The sequence below is a fragment of the Nyctereutes procyonoides genome, unplaced genomic scaffold (assembly GCF_905146905.1).
Source record: "Nyctereutes procyonoides isolate TBG_1078 unplaced genomic scaffold, NYPRO_anot_genome, whole genome shotgun sequence".
In the NCBI taxonomy this organism is placed as follows: Eukaryota; Metazoa; Chordata; class Mammalia; order Carnivora; family Canidae; genus Nyctereutes; species Nyctereutes procyonoides.
Genome location: NW_026575157.1, coordinates 80655 through 104544, shown reverse-complemented (window position 1 = coordinate 104544; position 23890 = coordinate 80655). Strand labels below are relative to the sequence as shown.

Below are 23890 nucleotides of genomic sequence, written 5' to 3'. Positions count from 1 at the left end.
ATATTCTTTAACACCAATTTCTTTTCTTTCTTCCTGACATGATAAAATACATATGACATCTTTTGCTATGGTCGCGTAAGTGTCTGAGGCCCTGTTCATATTTTCCCTCTCACTCTTTTTCTCCATTTTTGAGTTTGAGTGGCCAATTGATCTGTCTTCAAATTCACTGACTTCTATCCTCTATCATTCACTCTACTATCAGGTAAATGCAGTGAGTTTTATATATATATTACTGTAGTTTTCATTTATGTAATTTCTACCCTGTTTTCTTTTACAGCTTCTATTTCTTTGCTCAGATCTTTCTATTCATTTTTTTCAAGAGGCTCTAACTGGTTTTTTGAAATCCTTGTCAGATAATCCCAGCATCTGATTTATCTCAGTGTTGGCATCAATTCATTGTCCTTTCTCACCAAAGTTGTGGTTTTCTTTGTTCTTGGTATAATGGGCAATTCTCTTTCTTTCTTTCTTTCTTTCTTTCTTTCTTTCTTTCTTTCGACTTTATTTATTCATGAGAGAGAGAGAGAGAGACAGAGAGAGAGAGAGAGAGACAGAGGGAAAGAGACACGGGCAGAGGGAGAAGCAGGTTCCATGCAGGGAGCCGGATGTGGGACCCGAACCTGGGTCTCCAGGATCACGCCCTGGGCTGAAGGTAGCACTAAACTGCTAAGCCACCTGGGCTGCCCTAATGGGCAATTTTCAATCGTATCCTGTTCATTTTATGTATTATGTTGGAAGTTGAGTCCTAATGTAAATCTTTTTTATTTTAAGCAGGTAGCCACATTGTTTAGATTTTAACTTTATGTATTCTGAGGCTCTGCTTTCTTAGATGTATAATGGTTCAGGACTTTTATATTTTCCTGGTAACTTGCTTCTTTTTGCTTTATGCAAAAATTTGCATTTTGCCTCCCAATTTTATCTGATTCTATCATATTTTATCACAACAGTTTGTATCTCATACAGCCTTTGAAACCTGTCCTCTTTTCTGTCTTAAATATTATGTTCTGTAATATTTCATTTCACTTGTTACTTAACAATCAGAATTTATTATGAATGTTACCATTATAACAAATGTTCACTATATTTACCAATTTTAGTTTTCTACCTTTTATCTTGTCCTCTTTCCCTTCTCCAACTTTTGCCTTCTGGGTTTAACTCCTAATTTACTGTAATATATCCTTAATGACTTGTTACTAGTGGTCTCTCTCAGTTTGTTTATTCCTTGAAAATGTCCTTATCTTTTCCTTACTCTGGAATGCAAATTTAATTCAAGATAGAATTCTAGACTGAGAGTATTTTGACTCAGCACTTTGAAGACATAAATTTTCTTTGCAGGTAAATTTATTTTTTCGTTTATTGTTGGTGTAATTATTGCCTGCAGATAATCTATAGTTTTCTTCTGGTTGGATTAATTAATTAATTAATCTACTTATTCATGATTTATTGTTATCATTTTCTAGTCTCAAGGGTCATTTTAAGCCTCTTAAAATTAAAGAAAAATATTTGTGCTATTTCAAAATGAAGACTCATGTATTCTTTTAATATAGAAAACTCTCAGTAGTCGGCTCTTCAAAATTCCCTCTTTGGAGCACCTGGGTGGTTGAGTTGGTTAAGTGTCTACCTTTGGCTCAGGTCATTATTCCATATCCTGGGATTGAGCCCTGCCTCAGACTCCCTGCTTAGTGGGGAACCTGTTTCTTCCTCTCCCTCTGCAGCTCCCCTGGCTTGTGCTCCCCTCCACTCTCTCCCTCCTTGTTGAATAAATAAAATCTTTAAAAAAGTTTAAAAAAAGCACAAAATTCTCTCTTCAGAGCAAGTTGGATTTTGTTTTTTTCAGAATTTATGTAGCATAATCTTGGAGCATTTTAAATGTAATTTGGAGGGGTAAGGAGGATCTTTACCAAGTGATGAGTGCTAATTTAAATTCCATGTTATTAGGGTGTCTGGGTGCCTCAGTCAGTGAAGCATGAGACTGTTGATTTCCACTCAGGTCATGATCTCAAGCTTTGTGTCCAGCTCCATGCTCAGAGCAGAGCCTGTTCCTCTCGTTCTCAAATATAAATAAATAAATAAATAAATAAATAAATAAATAAATAAATAAATAAATAAAATCTTAAAAAGAAATTTCCATGTTACCTGGATTTTTATTTAGTCTTGGAACATTTTTTCCCCCATCTAAGACTCATAGACAACCAGTAAGAAGAATTTCCCAGGTTTCCCTTTGAATGAAAAAGCAGAAAATTAAGGTCTCCAGCTCTGTGCAGAGACTTTCATTTCCACTCTGTCACTCAGCATCCTGTCTCCTGTGTGTGGAAGTTAACACTTCCATAGAGCCTCAGTCTCCCCACATTCACTTCTCAATTCCTGCAAGGATTCCAGAGCTTCAGTCCTTCTTAAGCTTTACCTTTACTTTCTCTTCATTTCTGTCTCCTGATATTTTCCCTACCTTTATCTGAGCTTGGTTGTGTATTTAATTTATGGATTGCACACTCATTATTTCCATGTACAATAAGAGGTGGGCTTATTCTGTAACATCTCAATATGTCATGCTTCCAGAAGTCATCTGAGAGTCTGAAGGTCTGCTTTTGGGGGTGAGGTGTAACAAAGTATTTTGTCTGAAGCTGAGTAGCCACTTTATTTATTTATTTATTTTAAAAGATTAAAAAAAATAAAAGATTTTATTTATTTATTCATGAGAGACACACACAGAGAGAGAGAGGCAGAGACACAGGCAGAGGGAGAAGAAGCAGGCTCCATGCAAGGAGCCCGATGTGGGACTCCAACCCGAGAATCTGGGATCACACCCTGAGGCAAAGGCAGGCGCTCAACTGCCCCTGAGAAGTCACTTTATTTTATTTATTTTATTTTATTTTATTTTATTTTATTTTATTTTATTTTATTTTTTTGAGAAGTCACTTTAAAGTAAGAAGTTGTCCTTTACTCTCTTGTGTTAGAAATTGATGAAGTCTGGCGATATATACATTATCTTATTTGAGGCAGTGATAAGCATCAGGCATAAAACAATAAGTTACCCTTGCCTGTTTAGTAGCAATGTTTAACAGCTAGCATGCACGATTTTAGTACATATATTTCTTATAAGAAAATTTCATACATCCCGTGTTCTGTTTTTATACATTTTCTTCTAAGAGATGGTTCACAGTATAGTGACCAGTGCCTACCTCTTTTATATAAGATATGATAGAGATGGAGGATATATTCTAGTCCATAAGTTATAATATCACAAGAGGATTGGGATAGAACTAAAACAATGGGTATCACTTTACACTGGACTGAAGCAAAATGTAGTCTGCTTGGCTGTTGTTGGGACTGGGGATGGGCATCTAAGTAATAATAGCATCATACTTGAAGTATAGGAAGAAAATTGGATATTGATGTTAGATGGTAAATGGGATAGGCTTAGTGAGGACTTAAAAATATCTCTTTGCTGTGAATTTAAATCCTTTGGGTATTTTCCCTCCAGATGCATCAACATCTTCTCATAATAGAAATGAAAGTATCTTAAACTTGCTTTATCAGCAAATCTTCTAGCTCTTGCTTGCAGGTGGGTAGTAGGATCTTGAAGCAGTTATGGGCTGCGATTTTTTGGGTGGTGTTTCTGGCAGGGCCTTGTTCTCTGGCCCTCAGTAATTATTTGAACTACATGTTTCCTAATAGATACTTCTTGTGCTTAAAAAAAAAAACCAAAACAAAACTCACGGGGAGTCAGAACTTTCTGTCTAGCTCAGACAATATTGAGTACAGGGGTGAGTTCAGCATCTTTGCCTGTGGAAATTTTACTGTATCAATTTTAAGCTGGGCCATTTTGATTAAGAATAATTATGAGCTTGGTATATATAGAAATACTTAATTTTCCAGTCATTCCTAAACAACCAGTGAAATTGGGAATTATATTTGTTAAGCAATTTTACCTAGACTATTCATCAGATAATTAAGGAACCTTATCATATTTACTTTAGTTATGTAACTGAAAAAGAAAAGCTGCTTCATTGACCTAAATTCTGATTTTTTTTTTTTTTTTTTTTTTTTTTTAGTTTGCAAACAAGATAGTATTCCCTAATCATTTGGCCAACCCTTTACCATACCTCTGACTGTCTGGCAGGCTTTTTCATTCCCCATTTTATTTATTTAATTTTTTAAAAGATTTTGTTTATTTATGAGAGACACAGGGAGAGACAGAGAGGCAGAGACACAGGCAGAGGAAAAGCAGGCTCCATGTAGGGAGCCTGACGTGGGACTCGATTCCGGATCTCCAGGATCACACCCCGGGCTGAAGGCGGCACTGCGGCGCTAAGGCGCTAAACCACTGAGCCACCCAGGCTGCCCTCATTCCCCACTTTAAAGTCTAGTTAAATATTGACAAAAAGTTAAATATATTACCTATGTACCAAATGAGTGCCCCTCAATATTATGTGCATATATAATATGTGCCTAGATTACATACATATATATACATACATGTATAATTGCATAGGAATCAAAAATAAGGAAAATAATAATAATGTGAATTGCATTCTATATTTTTGTTTTATAGCCTATTATTTTGTTCTCAGTATAACTCTTCTAGATAAAACCATGAAGGATGCCTATATTACATTTAAATTATTAAACCAGTTTGGAAAGGTTGAAGAACCAAGTCTCTATGAGTAAGTATAATTTAGTATTTCTTTTCTTTCATAAGTTAAATGTTTGTTTTCTTGAGCATCTACTTTGAAATATAATACAAATGGTGTAAATTTTCTATCCAGTGAGCTTTAAAATGTTAAATATTAAAAGAATCTCAGGTGTATACTTTAATTCATTCATTCTATGGAAGAAGATGCTGAATACGAAGTTGACTATCTTGTTTATGTCATATATAAACAAGGAACTACAAACATTAGGGGAAACTTTTTTTCCCTTCTCACTTTCTCATTCCAGTGTTCTTCTCAAACTACCTTGCCTTCTAATTCTCTCTGATTTTCAGGCAACATTGTGTTCACAGTGATGTGAATAAATATCTGGTAACTTCTGTCAGTAGAGAGAGACCCAATTTCAGTATTTCAGAGAACCACTCCCAGCCACAAATCTCACAGATAATAGAAGCAGACTTTTTTTTTAAGTTTATTTATTCATGAGACACACACACACACACACACACACACACACACACACAGAGAGAGAGAGGCAGAAACATAGGCAGAAGGAGAAACAGGCTTCCAATGGGGAGCCTGATGTGGGACTCGATCCCAGAATCCCAGGATCCGACCTGAGACAAAGGCAGATGTTCAACCACTGAGCCACCCAGATGCCCCTTTACTTAATCTTCTATTTAACTTTCATTCATTCTCTGTTAAATAAAAGAATGATATGATGGTGTATGCTATAATTAAAATTGTAGTTTCCAACCTGCTATGCTAGACTTCTAGAAATCTATTAAATAATGTAACTTTTCAAAAGGCTCATGGGTACCATGTCTAGTGATGAAATAAAAGAGGCACTTTTTTTTTTATCGTGCCTAGACTTAGAACAATTTGGTTTAAGTTTAGACTAATTACTGATGACATCATTAGAATTTCAGGAGGCACAGTTGGTATATCTAGCATTCACTGTTGTCATAGTCTAGGTCGTTACAGTACCCGAATTGACTAAATCTATTGTGTAATGAGCTTCAGGCTTGCATATACCGCGACGTCCAAACTTACTCAACCATTAAAGCAAACTAAGGAAAAGTCTCTGCATGCTTATATATTTGTACATTAGCATTGCAAACAATGGAAGTGACGTATATAATTTTACAACATTGTTATAAATCTTTGTTTAAAATCTAAAAATGACATTAAAATATAAAAATTAGTCATAACTCATAATAAGTGAGGCTTTGGTAGATAAATCTTTAAAACTTTGAAAGCCACAAAGAAAATAACAGTAAATGCAGTATATTATGATAAAATATTGAGAGCCTATGTGCTGACGTAATATAAAGACTTCATCATGAAATACTAAGGCCATTTGTGGCAATAATATTCTGAGTTCTAAGTGAGGGAAATTTTTAAAATTTTGAGATAAACGTATTTTTAATATTAGATCCTTACAAATTTAATTTTCTTAAAATGATTAAAGGCATTTCCAATAATTTAGTAGCTGGATGGAACTGGTGATGAATGAGCATCAATTATTTTCATTTTTTTTCCCTATTCTCAACTCCTCAATCACTCAAAGAAGAGTATTAAATAAATTAGGATTTCAAATTCTTCAAATTCTTCATTTACACAAAGGCTCATCTTTTATTAAGAGAAACAAGTTTTTTCCACTTGATTTTGAGCACTAATTGATAATGTTATAAGAATAAATAGTTATTTTATAATAGTTTATTGCTTTAAATCACTTTAAATAGTGTATGGGAATGCTTGGGTGGCTCAGCGGTTAAGTGTCTGCCTTTGGCTCAGGATGTGATCCTAGAATCCCAAGATCAAGTCCCGCATCGGACTCCCAGCGTGGAGCCTGCTTCTCCCTCTTCCTGTGTCTCTGCCTCTCTCTCTCTGTGTGTGTCTCTAATGAATAAATGGGTAAAATCTTAAAAAAAAAATAGTGTATGTATGTGCATATATACAACACACATACCTGTATGATCCATTTATTTTTATAAGACATGCTTTCTTAGCTTTTGAGTTCATTTATTCAACAGTATTACTTAGCACCAATGAGACTTATTCGGGCATTTCACCAAACAATGGGTATTCAAGATAAAATATCATTATTATTGTTCTCAAGGAAGTTGCAGAATACTGGAGGAGTCTAATGCATATTTACAGCTCTGAGGAATAAGTCCTGTAGTGTCGGATACTTATATACTTGAGTGTACAGAAAGGGAAGCAAGGAAGCATTTGAATGGGAGATATTGCAGACAATGAGTGGGGAGACAGTGCTTTAAAAAGCATGAAGACAGGAAAGTACCAGAGTTCAGTAACAGCATAAAGACTACAGTCTTAGAGAAGTTGTTTCCAACTTGTTCAGAAGGCAATGAAATTGTAATTCTTGATTTCCTTTATCAACATCATTGTCTATGCAGAACAACATGAAATATTGATGCATCAAGTATTTACATACTTGAATTAGAGCATTTTTCATGAAGGAATATAAAACATGGCTGATATATTCATGGTAAATCTGTCTATGTAAGCCTGGCCAAAGAGTTCATTGTCTGTTAACAATTCTTTGCTAATAGTTTTGATCATACTTTGGTATTTGAACTGTTTCAGACACAAGGGACACAGAGACTTTTAAATCAACTTTTGTTTCTCTTTTCAAAATTAAAATGGAATATTTGCTCACTGTATAAAATGTCTCATATATATGAGAATCATATATAATTATATCATCCAAGGATGTTCACATTTACTATTTGGTCTCCAACTATGTCTCCTCCTTTTCCTCTGCCTCCTTGTTTCCTTCCTCTTTCTTATTGTACATACTCCTTTTTACCTAGCAAAATTAGGATCTAACTGCAAATGTGTCTTTTTTTTTATGCTGAATACTACAGTATGATCATTTTTTTCCACTAATATTGTTCACGCATTATAATATGATGCCAAATATATCAATACATCAATATAGGATTTTAAACAGAAGGTACCAATTTTGGACATTCTGGATAAAATGATTCTCCCAGAGGATGAGTAATGGAGAGGTGAGAGTGGTACAAGTCCAGAGAGGTGGCTGCTGTAGTAATTTATGTGAAAGATGATGAAGGCCTGAACTAAATCTGTGGAAGTGGTTTTTTTCTTAGGATTTAGAACACATGTGTTTTTATGATTAATTAAATGTCTGAAAGTGAAGGAAGGAAACCAGTTTCAAGATAACTGTTTAAGTTATGGTGCTCTTTACTGAGCAAGAAGGTCATGGAGAGGAGCCAATATAATCAATCAATCTAATATCTTGAAAGCTCTATAGGCCAATAACTGTACTAGAAATTAGGAATACAATTCTGGGCAAATTAGATTTCTGTCTTTACATAATTTCTATCTACTGCAGCAGATAGACTTTATAAATACATAATATAAATAAAATGACAATGTTCATCATTCTTCTATTCAAACATTTTTTTTTAAATTTTTTTTAATTATTATTTATTTATGATAGTCACAGAGAGAGAGAGAGGCAGAGACACAGGCAGAGGGAGAAGCAGGCTCCATGCACCGGGAGCCCGACGTGGGATTCGATCCCGGGTCTCCAGGATCGCGCCCTGGGCCAAAGGCAGGCGCCAAACCGCTGCGCCACCCAGGGATCCCTATTCAAACATTTTTTAATGTGTGCCTACATTGAGCTCATCAGGACTGTGCTAAGTGCTGAGGATACTGTGATGGGAAAAATAGACATAGTCCTACCCTCATTAAAGTTGCAGTTTAATGAAGGGTATAACAGTAATCAAAAATAAATACAAATATATAAATAAAATATGAAAAATGTCTTGAGGCAAATTATAGTATGTATGGAAACATAAAATAAGGGGCAGTGAGGTCACTAAATGTTTCTCTAAGGACATTTCATACTAGTTGAGACCGAATGATGAGCAGAATTCATCTGCTTTGCTATATTCCTGGCAGAAGTTTCAACAAATGCATAGATCCTGAAGCCAAGGGAACATAGCCCATTTCAGGAAATAAGGAACTTTATAATGTCTTAAAATGGAGGCAAGGAAAGCAAGAGAGTTATGAGAGAGGTAGAAAGCCCCTAAATTTTATCAGAATTAGAACTTGTAGGGCATTTCTAGGATTACATTTTACTTACTGGGCAAATGAAAACCACTGAAATATTTTAGTTGGGACAGTCTGGTTGGAGCCAGAATTGGATCTTTATTTTGGAAAAACAATTAGATCACAGCGGGTTCATGAGGGAAAAGACAGTATGTTGTTGCAAGAATATAGACAAGGAAGGAACAATGGTCTCTTGAGTGCTTGAAGTGGAGATGGAAACTGAGGATGGATTCAAAGCAGATTCAAGATATTTTGTAGGTATAGTCAGTAGAAATTTATGAGAGTTTGGAAGTAGGGGTTGAAAGAAGGGATGATATATCAAGGGTGGATCCTTATTTCTGGCTTGGGTAATAGGTGGTGGTGCCATTTAAAATGATAAAGAAATTTATAAGCTGTGAGGTTTTTAAAATATTTATATTTATTTTTTGTTGTTTTATAAGAGATGGTTGTTGGGGAAGATATCATTTTGATTTGAACCTACTGAGCTTTAGACAGCCTTGGGATATCCAAGTGGGTGTGGTCAATAATAGTAGATAGTATGTCTTGATCTCAGCAGATAGAGTTTAGCTAGAGGCAGAGATTTGATGATCATGAGCAAATTATTGGTATTTGAAACCTTTGAAGTGGGTATAAAATTGTAGGGAAAGATAGCATGTTCCCATCTGGATATACTGACTTTGTAGTATCTCTGAGAACTCTTCATAAGGTCTTGGAGGGAAATTAGAGGTATGATCAGTGATGTTATATTACATGAAAGAGGAAGTAGTAATAGTTCCTGGAGGAGCAGAGATGGGCTTTGAGGAGTGTGATGACAACCTTTTTTTGGGCTTGTTTTGAAGAATCAAAAGGAGGAAAAAGCAGGGATAAATGTAAGATGGCACAAGTGTTGGAAGCACCACGGGTTGCTATTCATCTGTGCTACATGTGATTGTTGCCTTTGCTCAAGCAAATCATTGTTACCTTGAAGTTAATGCAACAATTTTCTTTTAAGATTTATTTATTTATTTTAGAGAGATTGAAAGAGAGAGCGAGCAAGGGGAGAGGCAGAGGGAGGGGAAGAGATAGAATCTCAGGCAGACTCTGTGCTGAGTCAGAGCCCCACACAGGGCTCATTACTACCAATCTGAGGACACAACCTCAGATGGTAACAAAATCAAGAGTCAGATGCCTAACCAACTGAACCACTCAGGCATCCCAGTGTAACAGATTTTTTTTTTTTTAAATTTTCTTTGTCTCCTCTTCCTTTTTCTTCTCTCTTCTTCCCTTCCTTTTTTCTCTCCTCTACAGCTTCTTCCCACTCTCCCCCTCTCCCTCCCTTTCTTTCCTCCTCCTATTACTTATCCTGCCTCTCCTTCACCTTTTCTGTCTTCCCTTGGAGTTTCCCTTGTAGTTAAGCAGATCCATATTGACCTAACTGACTCCAGGCCTCCACATTTCTGGCACACAGGGATGAGGATTATGAGTAGAGTGATGAAGAGCATTGATGTGACCATGTTTGCACTCCAGCTTTGCATTCACTAGCTTAGGAATGATACTTGTATGCTCTGATATGCAGTTTTCTCATTTGTAAATGACAATACTAATAGTACCTAAAAAAAGGAGTTAAGATACTTGAAGAAGGTCAAGTATGTCAAACTTTATTACACTTCTGGGTGCACCAAAAATGCTCAGAAAATTGTACTTATTATATTCTACCTTTATTTTTTCCTTTTGAATCTAGGGCTTTTATAATTATTCCTTTAATTCAGAAATATTTGGTAAAATGGCACAGAACAACAAGGAATTATTATTTGAATATCCAGTCTATTCAGGAAAGTGTGATAGTTGTTCAGGTATCTAAAAAGAGAAGCAAAAAAGAAAAAAAAGGAAGCATAAGGGGACTTCTTTAATCTTAAACAAATGTACAAGGTAGATACCAAGTAAGAAAAACAAGATGTCCCCTTTTTTTCTCAAAAAGTAGTATCCCCAAATAATTTTGCATGGGGATGCATATATTATTATTTTATTTTGTTTTAACTTAATTTAAATTATTTCTTAAATTTTATTTTATTTAGATTCAATTTATTAACAATTAGGAGGTAGAGATCAGTGATTCATCAGTAACATGTAACATCCTGTGCTCTTTACATCATGTGCCCTCCCCCCCCTTTTTTTTAGATTTTATTTATTTATTCATGAGAGAGAGAGAGAGAGAGAGAGAGAGGCAGAGACACAGGCAGAAGGAGAAACAAGCTCCACGCAGGGAGCCCGACACGCGACTTGATCCCGGGTCACCAGGATCATGCTCTGGGCTGAAGGCGATGCTTAACTGCTGAGCCACCCGGGCTGACCCCATCATGTGCACTCCTTAGTGCCTATCACCCAGTTACCCCATTCCCTCACCCATCTCCTCCTACCAGCAACCCTCAGTTTGTTTCCTATAATTAAGGGTCTCTTATGGTTTGTCTCCCTCTCTGATTTCATCTTATTTTATTTTTCCCTCCTTTCCCCTATGATCCTCTGTTTTGTTTTGTTTTGTTTCTTAAATTCCACAAATGAATGAGATCATATGGTAATTGCCTTTCTTGGATTGACTTATTTTGCTTAGCATAATACCCTCCAGTTCCATCCACCTTGCGGCAAAAGGTCAGATTTGCTTTTACTTGATGGCTGAGTAATAGCCCATTGTATGTATATATACGTATATATACGTATATATACATACATATACGTATATATATCAGTTATATATATGTAATTATATATATATATATATATATATATATATATATATATATATATATACCACGTCTTCTTTATCCATTCATCTGTCAGTGGACATCTCAGCTCTTTCCACAGTTTGGCTATTGTGGACATTGCTGCTATAAACATTGGGGTGTAAGTGCCCTTTCAGATCACTGTTTATATCCTTTGGGTAAATACCTAGTAGTGCAATTGCTGGGTTATATTTTAAAATATTTTAATAAATACTTTAACAAATATTTTATTGTTTGGCCCCATTTTTCCTATAAGATTATTCTTTCTATCCTGCATTGTTAAGATTACATTGACCTAAGAGTTAAATTATATTTTAAATTACTAATATGCTGAGCATATCAAATTTTCTGTTTAGGAAGAATACATCATTTAATAAGCTCCAAGAAGTCAAGATTCTTGCTCAATTTTTAAATGATATTGTAAGTATTTCAAGGATTGGTTTGGCATATTTTCAGAGCTCAAACTGGCAAAGTTTCACATTCAAATACAACATCCAGCGTGTCAAGTTGCAATCACTTACATATCCAGCAAGGTAAGAAACTAAATTTTGATTTCTGTGTATTATCTTTTAAACTTGAAAATATTGGGCAGCCTGGGTGGTTCAGCGGTTTAGTGCCGTCTTCAGCCCAGGGTGTGATCCTGGAGACCCAGGATCAAGTCCCACGTCAGGCTCCTGCATGGAGCCTGCTTCTCCCTCTGCCTGTGTCTCTGACTCTGTCTGTCTCTCTCTGTGTCTCTCATGAATTAAAAAAAAAAAATCTTAAGAAAAATAAACGAAAATATTGAAACGCTAAGAAATATGTTTATTGTGTATTTCAGATTATATTTTACATAAATATTAGAATATCTAAAACATGGAAAATGTACTTTTTTGAAATTAAAATTAGTTTGAATGAAACTTAGTTTGGAATCACATTACTTAAGCAAAGAAAAAATCATTTCATTGGACGCAATAAAAATGAAAAACATGAGACAAATATCTGCCTTAGAAGTTGATCAATAATTCCTTATATATACATACATATTTACAGAGTGGTTGAGATTCCTTTTCTACAATTCTTTAGATGAGGTGCAATGGCTGAAAATTCTATAATGAGGCATAAAGTCAAAGAAGAAGTCATCATGAATTTCAGTGATTTTTCTCTTTCTTTTAAATGTATTTTTATTTGGGAAGAGATAAAACATCCATTTTCCTCTATTTTATGTAAGATTTTACATATCACTGGAAATTCAACCCCAAGAATATATTGACAGAAGTGAAGGTCTAGCATATATACAATAATAGCATGAGGAAAATCTGACTCTATAATTTTACCATCATGTGTCTTGGTTTGCCTGTTACATCACAAATATCTCAATTCCACATCATGACTTGATAGTTTTTTTGAAGATGATAGATTCCAGCAGTATTTTTCCTAGTCTATTTAATATGCTTTTCTTAGTTCCATGTTCTCACAGCTGAAGAGGTTTTCCTATTATCCTTGTCCCCACAATATTGATGTACATGTTCACCATTGTAGAATTCATATTTCCACAAAAACACCTCTGTGAAAGCACTAAGAACCACTAAGACCTCTTTAATGAGTGGATCATCTGTCTATTTGGATATGTGACTTTGTGGATTTGTGATTTGTGGGAAGTGTCAACTGAGAGCCAGTAACAATGGATTTGTGGATTACTAGAAATTTCTCTTAGCTGATGGTAGAGCTTTCTTTTTATTTCTCTTTATGTTTCTGTATTTATATATTTGATTCCCTACTTGCCTTTTTATAAATGTTGCACATTGTAAATAAGAATTTTTGGAGAAAAAAATAATAAATGATAAGAATAGGCATTTAGACAAGGTCTATATTAAAAGAGAATTGCAAAGATTCTTTGAACTATAAATTATTTTGTAACTTTCTGCATGAGAATATTTGGTCACTCAAAAGTCAATAAGTAAGATGTTATAGTGGAAAAAATCTAGGGATAACTTTATTGTTCTTTGTCTTTGAAGTTCCTACAAAAAACTACCAAGATATATGGAAATTTTCAGCTAGGAATATTAGCAACATCATTCCCTGCCAAAGTATACTAGAGAGAGACAGACACACATCAGGGGGGTCATGTTTGAAAGACTAGAGTTGAAGACTTTTAATCTTCATCTGATCTCCATATAATTATATTACCTTTTTAAAGACATTGTTAATGCCCCACCTCTGTACTTATTATCTTAAAGATGCAAAACATCTACTAAACATAAGAATAAAACTCTATTTGTAGTCTCCAAAAGCTAAGTTTAAAGGGGCCAAGCTTGTCGCATCATCAAAACTCCCCTTATCTCCCCCATTAATACCTCTCTGAGCATGAAGGAGGTGAGAATGAACAGAGGAGTTTAGAAGTTGTAATTTTATATATTAAATGTAAAGACTTCATATTGTCCCAGAATAAAGTCTTCTGCCTATATATAATTTCTGGAAAGAGAGGGAAAAAAAAGTTTCCTCTCTAGTCTGAAGATGTAAACAAACTACACTTTTTTTTTTTAAGATTTTATTTATTTATTTGAGAGGGAGAGAACAAGCATGAGTTGGGGGTGGGGTGGAGAGAGAGAGAGAAGCAGGCTCCTTGCTGAGTGGGATTCCCAATGAGGAGCTTGAACCCAGGACCCTGGAATCATGACCTGAACCTAAGGTAGACACTTAACTGACCGAGCCACCCAGGTACCCCCAAAATACACCTGCTAATAGCTGTGGGCATTTGCCAATTAAGGCAAAATATTAATTAACCATCACTTTACCTGGTTCACTAAATGACTTATTCATTAAAGAACTTTCCCCTGCTGCTTCGAGGTGAAGCAAGAGGCCAGCTCCCACCGCCTTTTCCCCCACCCTTTTGTCTAGACATCTTTTTTTTTTTAAATTATTATTGTTGTGTGGTAAGAGCACTTAGCATGTATTTTATTCTCAACAAATTTTAAAGTGTGCAATACAGTATTGTTTACTATAGGCACAATGTTGTACAGCAGAAAAACAAATTTCTTGCTACTACAAGACAGAAAATCCAACCACAAATCCCTAAAGATAAAGGGGACTTGTAGCCAGATGAATCTGAAAATCCACTAAGAAGATATGTCTCCTGGCTTAGCTGCATTCAAAGAACCAAGAACATTTCTGTGTTGTCTCTTGGCTTTGCTGTTCACATTACTTCATCTTCGGTCTTTATAATACCAAATTGGCTGCTGGTTGATTCCAAGTTCATATCCCATGAGGATGGGTGGGGAAAGAGTTTTAAAGTCTCTTTGCATGTCTCTGACTTTGACTGGGCGAGTACATACCTTTGAACCTCACAGTGTGGTCAGGGAAATAGATTCTTCTGATTGGCCAGGGAGATAAGTCCTATGGTTTATGCTTATTCTGCAATAAGATGGAACCAAATCCAGTCAAAGTTATATATTGAGAGTGGGACGAAGACTTTTAAAGGTATTATTACCAGAGAAGATAATATTACCTGAAAGGGGATAGAAAGGTGAAAAAAAAGATAACAGGACACTACAGAGACTGAAAATATGTTGATAAATCAGGCAAAACATTAATTAAAAGTAGATTGGCTTATAATGTATCCTACTGAAGTTAAGTATTGATGTAACAACAACAAAAAAAAATCCGTAACGTTCTGATTGATTGGCTGAAGTTAGATATTGATATAACAACAACAAAAAAAATTCAGTATCATTTTGATTGGCTGAATGAGTGAAGGCAATAAATGAATAGCTAAGCTGGATCACTCAAATTCAGATTTTTCAAGATCTTAATACTTCAAACAATTCTGGGGTAAGTTAAGTTTTTTAAGTGGTTGTATTTATTATTCTGGATGGCTATAATGTAATATTTTGCCTGATAAGGCAATTTGAGATTGAACATTGTAGTAACTCCTCAAATAATTTACTCCAATATATCATGGAGGGCTATGTATAACTTTAGATACATTGTCCTTTTCCAAATTAATTAAATATTTAAATCCGTAATTTTGCAGCTTTGCCCTGATGGCCTTACTTACTTCCTACTGACTTTACTGATTATTTAATATTGCATTTAGTTGAATAGTTTCAAGATTCTTTTGAAAATAATAATACATGAAACTTAGATTTAATAAGAGTATTTGATTAATAAAAGGCAGAATTGTCTAACTTGGAGAGTAAACTCAGAAAAAACAATCTACAGTTCAATCACTTGCGCAGAAGTCTTAAACATTCCATTTCTTTTAAACTGCCTGGCTAAATGTGCAATAGTACAATACTTTGGGAGAATGTAAGATTTGGACCTCTGGATCTCTGAAGATTGTCTTAAGGTAGCAATTTTGACAAATTAACTTTACTAACTTTATACTTTTCCAAAGTCTGTTCATCCATCTTGAAACTTTTCCTCCATCTTCACTATCCACTTTTTCCTAGGTCCCCAAATTATGCTTTCTAGATCACTGTAATTTTGAGAGGTTACAGGTAAGGAATCCCAAATCATGTCAACAGTGTGAATAGCACATCTGTGTTTCTATATATAATGTAAGCTATGCCTCATATAAAAAGAATTAAGTAGTTTTAGGATGATTGGTAGTGAGCTTTCATTTTATATATTATTAGAGTCATTATTGAGCAAAAAGGATATTCTACCTAAATATATTTAGAAATTCAGTATTTTAATCATCATATTAAAGGATAAGATATTTTTATTTATATTCTTCTAAGTTTGCTTGTTCTGGATTAAAATTCTGTGCATTTTAAAAATATTTGATAATTAAAATAAGTAGTTCTCGGGGCACCTCGGTGGCTCAGTCAGTTAAGCGTTGGACTCTTGGTTTTGGCTCAGGTCATAATCTCATGGATGGCGAGACGTAGCCCTATGTTGGGCTCCAGGCTCAGTGGGGAATTTGCTTCAGAATTCTCTCTCTATGCCCCTCTCCCCCAACTCTCTCTCTCTCTCTAAAATAAATAAATCTTTTAAAATTGTTGCTTTAATTTGCTTAGAAGTTATGATGACATAATTCTAATTGGTAATTGTATAATTGGACAATGTAATCAGGGCTTTTCAGGTTGTAATGATAAAAAGTACAGCACATATATTTTCACTATGCTGTTGGTTATGATTATAGTTATAACAGAAATATCGAATAATCAATATAAATCTTAACATTCAGTTAAAAATACATTACCTAAGTAAATATGTAAATATTATAGCAAATATAAATGTATTTTTCAGTCAATCCTTCTGGTCATTAAAATAGTTGCTTTTCTTTCTATATTTGTCTTGTAATTTATTCTAAATATTTTCAGTGGCACCATATAAAAATATGTATTTGGCTGATGGTTGATACTCAATTAAAGCAATTCTTTCTTCTCATTTCTCTTCCCTCCTTTTGTTGGTCCCAATTTAACTTTCCTTATACCTCATTTTATCTATAAATACACAGACGAAACAACAGACTGACCAAGCCAATAATTACATGAAATGGATTTGTTTGTTTTGCTAAAGCAATTCATCAATAAAATGCCTCATTCCCAATACTTCTGTGAAACTCTAATTTCATGTTCCATATAAATACTCTGACCTTCTTGTAAAACTTTTATTCATTACTACTTTTGAAACTTATCTAAATTCTGTATTTGCTTTACCACACTACCTACTCTGGTAATGCTGTAATCAGAATCCTTGCCCACTGGAGTTGTTGGGGATATAGAAGACCCTGAGAGAGTTGATTAAGAACTTGAGAAAAGAAAATTTGTATTGACTGCAATTTCATTTCATAAAGTGGAATTTATCATCTGAATTATTTTCCCTAACTCAATTTACCTTCTTTTTTAGGGAACTAGTACATAAGGAAGGGATTTTTTTCTTTTTCTTTTTTCTAAGGTGTGTGTTTTGCCTTGATGTTCATGTTTTAAGGGGCAATTCTCATCTACCAAGGGAGGATGACTTTTCTGAAGATGTAGACATGAGGAGGATACCTCTAAGTTTTCTTTTTCTATTAGTAAACTGCTTATAAGATGAATAATAGTGGTTAAGTTTGTTTAGATTTACTACATCGCAGACACTACTTTACAACCTTTGCAACACCTCTCTGAAGTATTTATTTTATTAGTAAGGGAATAGAAACAGGTTTTATATAACATATCTAAGGTTTATCAGCTGAGAAGTGCCTTTGCAATGATTTGAAGCCAGACTTTTCTTTGGTTTTTAATGTTGTTTTTTTGTTGTTGTTGTTGTTGTTGTTTTAGTTGCTGTTATTTTCATAGGAATAAACCTTTTCCCTAATTAATATAGTGAATTATTCTCATTATGGAGTATTTGGAAAATTTAATTCAAATGTAATGTGACAACTAGGAGATATCACTGTTAATATTTTGTCATGCTTACTTACAATCACACATGTTACAACTGAATCATGAATCTAATTATTTACATTAAATTATAGGCTGACTTTCTGGGGAGAATAATACAGCTTATTCACTGTGGTAACTTCAAGCATCATTGTTTACATAGATCACAGGGTAAACATAATGTATCTGGAGCTGTGCAATACCATGGACTTGATTTGAAGCATTTTTTTTCTTCCAAAATATAAATTAATGGCTGCCATTATATTCCATCTTTTGTGGAATATTCAAATTAGTCTTTCCTTTATTGTTAGACATTTTGGTAGGGTTTCCCCCCCCCCCACCAATGCTTGCTTACCTATCTAAATACTGACTATCTATGCATGGAAAACTATCTGTACAGTAAACAATTTTCTTGTTTCATATTCATAGAAGGAACGTCAAGGAGGAGGTACATTTTCACATCTTCCACCTCAGCATGTAATGTTCACACCTTGATACAGATTGTTGGTGAGCCTACAGGCAGCGGTTGTTTTCTCCAAGTATTTCTCCTTTTTAAGTCATTTATTATAAGGGGAAAGGAAAGGATAAAAGGCAGACGGATATGTTCACTATTATATGTGACTCCCCATCTTAATTATTTTTACATAGATAGATAATGTACACAATTTATTCATTAGTTAACAGTAAAAAATAGGGTAAGGTAATTGGAATATGCTGTAGAGCACAAAGAAGCATGTGTGTAATTTTACATTTTATGTAATATCTAAACAATGGATAGACAATGAAAATTTACTAAATTTATAAAATTTAAACGTAATTGTTTCTACTCAAGGGGGAAAAAAAACCCCAAAACATATTTTATGGGTGGTTAGCAAAACTCTTAACATTTCCTGCTGGCTGGGGATGCTAACAGATGCTTGAATGAAATGTATCCTTTAAGTTTAATTACCTTGATAATTGCCATAACCGTTTAGTTGTTTTTCCTATTTAGATCTGTCCATACAGATAATATGCAATTAATGAGAATTAGCACTGCCAAATTGCTGGGAATGTGAGTTTTAAAAATACGATGCCTTATGGTCCAGATAAACTGTGGATGCATTCAACCAGTAATTATCTCTCTGTAACAAACTCTGATAGACACTACAGCATAGTTCTTCTTCAGGGCATTTCCAGTAGAGTAGGGCATTTGAACTTAGGGACAGAGAGGAATATTCACAGTGGAGGTGACCTCAGATGACTTACTGAGAAAACTTGGATGAAAAATCCTTTTTAAAACTTAACAATAAAATGAAAACAACAACAACAACAAAACAGTAAAATGTACTTTTTATGGTATATTGTGCCATGAATTTTGATACATCCATAGAGTCATGTAACAACCATCACATTCAAGATGCAGAGCATTTCCATCAAAGACAAAAACTGCCTTGTCCTACTCCCTTATTTTCAACCCCACTCCTACTCCCTGGCAACCACTGTCTCTAGTTTTGCCTTTTCCAGAACATTATATAAATGGAATCATATAGTATGTAGCCTTTTGCGTATGACTTTTTTCACTTAGCTTCATACATTCAAAATGCATGCATTTTGTTGCTCACACCAATGGAATGTTATTGATGAATAGTATTCCATTGTATGTATATATACCACAGTTCGTTTATCCACTCACCAGTTTGAAGACATATGGTTTGTTCACAGTTTTTGATATCTATCTATGAATAAAACCAACATAAATATTTGCATGTAGGTTTTTATGTGAACATACGTTTTCATTTCTCTTGGATAAATACCTAGAAGTGAAATTGCTGGGTCATTCTGTAAGTATATGTTTAATTTTATATGAAACTGCCAGACTGTTTTCCAAAGTGACTGTACATTTTGCATTCCCACTGGCACTTAGCAGAGTTTCATTGCTTTCCTGCCTCATCAAATCCTGCACCTTCACCAGTTTTTGGTTGTTTGGTTTTTATTTGTCCCCATACTAATAGGTATGTAGAGACTGTGTTTTTAATTTGGATTTCTCAAATAACAAATGATGTTGATGACTTCTGCCATTTAATTGAGGATATTTACATCATTTGGTTTAGTGTGATTATTGATAGGGTTGCATTTAAATCTATCATTTTACTGTTTTGTTTTTTATTTGTCCCATCTGTTTTTTGTTACCAGTTTTGTCCTTGTCTGCCTCTTTTGGATAAAGAGTCATCTTATGATTACATTTTATTTCCTTATTGTGGTTTTATGATAATTATTATTAACTCTGATTATTTTAGTGGTTTCTTTGGGTTTTATATTATAATCCTTAATTTATCAGAATCTACTTTCAAATGAATTTTACCATTTCACATTTAACATGAGAACGTTACAGTAGAATAATTTGATTTCTCCCATCCTACGTCTTGCGTTGTTGTTAGCATACGTTTTACTTGTACATATGCTAAAAACTCCATAATACAGTGTATTGTTTTTGTTTAAAGAGTCGATCTATTAAAGATATAAAAATAATTAGGCTTTAGGCTAAGGATTAAGGTTTTTTGTTTGTTTGGTTTTTGTTTGGTTTTGTTTGGTTTGGTAGTGTGGGTCTGCTGATGTGAATTCTTTCAACTTCTGTGTATCTAAAAATGTCTTTATAATGCCTTCATTTTGAAAAATCGTTTCTCTGGATATAGACATCTAGTTTGACAGATTTTTTTTTTTTTTTAAGTTCAGTTAGTTAAAAGTTTCTGGACTGTCTTCTACCATGAATTGATCCTAATTAGAATCTAGTACTATTGTTCCTTTGTTCTTGTGAAGATAATAAGACTTTTTTTCTCTGGCTGGTTTTAAGGTTGTCTTCTTACCACCAATTTTAAGTAGTTTGGTTTATGATGTGTCTTGTAATTTTCTTCACATCTCTTGTGTTTGATATTTGTTGACCTTCTTGGACCTGTAGGTTTATAGATTTCATCAAATTTCATCTGAAATCATAATTATTTTCTGAATATGTTTTTCCTTGTCCCTTCTCTCTCCTCTCCCTTTGGGGACTCTAATTTCAAGTCCGTTAGTCTGCTTGGGGTTATCCCACAGCTTATTGATGCTCTGTTAATTTTAAAATTTTATTTTCTCTCTGTATTTTATTTTGAATAGTTTCTGTTGCTATGTCTTCAAGTTCACTATTATTCTGCAATGTTTAATCTACTATTAATCCCATCCAAGGTATTTTTCATCTCAGACATTGTAGTTTTTACCTCTGGAAGTTGATTGAGATTCTTTTTATATCTCCCATGCCTCTATTTATCTATTTGGACATAAGGAATACAGTTACAATAATTCTTTTAATGTCCCCTGCTGAGTCTCACATCTGTTCTGGTTCTGGGTTCATTTCAATTGGTGACCCTCAGAATACATGATATCAAAATCGGAGTCATGACAGAGGAAGTAGACAGGCTTTTAACAATGTAAAATAAAGAAAATTAATTTTTCTTACAAATTTGGTGAAATTTAACTTTGGAGAGGTGTTGTAAACCTGCCTAAACTGTCTTGTAATGCTTGCAAAGACTTTGTAAACTGTGGAATATTAAATTCAGAAATATGCATTTATTATATTGCTGATTGAACATATTTTAATGGTAGTGGGGTTGTGAGCTTTACGTGTAGAAAAGAAATAACAACACACTTGCCTTGATATTACATTATAAATAAGTGAATAGGATAATTAAGACTGAGGTAATTTACCTATTATTAATAAGTCCAACGACACACTTGTTCTACTATCATAACTGAAAAATGAGGTGGATCGAGGAGATCCAGAATGGTGAAGGCATAGTCAGTGAATAAGGGGCATAGTGGGATAAATAAAAAATTGACATAAGCATATATATATATATATATATATATATATATATACACATTTGTTTAGAAAAGTGGTAAAATCATTCCTATACTTATTTCTTAATAAAGAAGGCAAGTCGATGATCTTTGATAACGTAACAAAAAGCTACTTTTGCTAACACCTAAAACTCTTATAAGATTGAAGTATTACCATTTTACATTTACTTTTATGCCTTTATGGAAGATACTGTAGTATTCTGTACCACTTTTTGTAATTAAAAATGAATGTCTATATTTTATTACTTTTAAACATATTAGCAGGTGTAGAAAATTGATTTATTTAAAAACTGAATAACTTAACCTAAAAATGCTGTTGAATATTTAAAAACTTGCTCAGTGATATCCTAACCAAACTAGAAGGAGCCTGGGAGCAATGTATATCTTGAACTAAAGCAATGCATTTGTCAAGTAAATGTGAGCTGTCAGCACCTGTGCAGTTGAATTGCCCCTTTTCCTTGACTAAGTTACTATTGCTCACACAGGAAATTTCCATTTATTTCTACCATTTTTTTCTTTAGCTCCTTTTCTGAACTTTAACCCTTTTTTTTTTCTTATCCTACTTGATTACCTTAAGGTTTTTAAAAAGGTTTTTAAGATTTTTAAAACTTTAACAGGAAGATAAAAACTAGACAAGATGCTTGATTCATCAGTGACTAGACTTTTTAGAAGTCTTCAAATGATAAATATACAATCTCTCCAAGATACAGGATTCTTTACTCATTATTATTTCTACTTTAGTAGGTAGAAAATGTGATTGATTAGATTATTAGAATATTTGTGTATGCAATTAAGCTCCATTCTTTAATAGTGGCTATCATAGTAGAAAAAAATGGCCCAGCCACTAAGCACTGAGTTCAGGCTTCAGCTATTTCACTATCCAAAAATATCTCTCATATAAAGTAAGTATCCCAATGAAGCATCAAGGAGAGAAGGAATTGAAACACAGAGAGTTTTTTCTTTCTTATAAATATTGTGTCTATTTCATCCCTGTGTAGCCAAATGAGATGAAATGGAAATGATGCTATAGGTTTGTCCCTGCATTTGGAAAACTAATTAATTACAGACATTGAATAGCCTAATGTTTATGAGGGAAAAAATAAACTTTGCTGCTTTTTGCTAATAGTTATTTCCTTTCTTTTTCTCTTTCGACAGACCACCACTTTGCATATACAATTTTGTACTTAAAGAAAGTGAAGAAGTATTTCTCAATCCAAGCATATGTACATCAAAGGAAGTATAAAATGTCTTCTGCCATCAAATATAAAAACTTGTTTGTGAATTAAAGAATTTGTAAATGGGAACAATGTATTTATTTAGAATGCATTGTTCAGTCTGAGATTTCTATATTTCTACTTCCTGCATAAATTTTTAAAATAAAAAATATAGAAAAATATTAAAATGCATATGCTAAAGCATTCTGAGTATATTTTTTTCTTTTTTAAAGATTTTTTTCTATTTTACTTGAGAGAGAGAGCACAAGCAGGGGGAGGGAGAGGAACAAGCAGACTCCATGCTGAGTTTGGAGCCAGATGTGGGGCTTGATCCCATGACCTGAAATCATGACCTGAACCAAAATTAAGTCAGATGCTCAACCAACTAAACCATCCAGATGCCTCACATTCTGAATATATTCTAAAAGATGTTTATTTCTGTTTACCTCAATTAAATATTTATTTAAATATTAATTTCCCTCAATTAAATATTTATCATTGAATATTTCCCTTAATTACTTATTATTAACAGATACTATGTTTTTTAGAGAAAAATAAATTGATTGCTTTAATACACTGTCTAAAGAGTATCATTCTCTACTTCTCAGACTGTAATAGTAAAATAAGTGAATATATATATATATATATATAATTTTAAGTTTGTCACTTGGATTAATGTAATCTTGTAAACATAGATATAACCTCTAGGGATCTATTTGGTGTTTAGTGCTCCATTTGATCTTTTTGGCATCGTAATTAATTTTGTTTCTATGGAGCACAATAACACATGGGTCTGTAATCCTTAAGGGCAATTCTTGGGTCCATTTACTGATGGTGTGAACTGAGTAGCTGAACTTATCTCACCATGTCTTAGTCATCTGAGAATTTTTGTGAACATTGAGTCAATATTTTGACTAATGTCTGCCCATAATGATAATAATAATACAAAT

At 33.8% G+C, this 23890-nt stretch overlaps 1 protein-coding gene across 1 annotated transcript in view; it reads left to right on the top strand.

The window, feature by feature from the left end:
• The window catches only part of LIPI (lipase I), a 40619-nt gene extending 17650 nt beyond the window's left edge, over positions 1-22969 (top strand). The window contains exons 7-9 of the mRNA XM_055313811.1: positions 4550-4661; positions 11863-12039; positions 22882-22969. Of these exons, the coding sequence (XP_055169786.1) occupies positions 4550-4661; positions 11863-12039; positions 22882-22969 (377 nt within the window). The remainder of the gene's footprint in view (positions 1-4549; positions 4662-11862; positions 12040-22881) is intronic.
• The last annotated feature ends 921 nt before the right edge of the window (positions 22970-23890 follow it).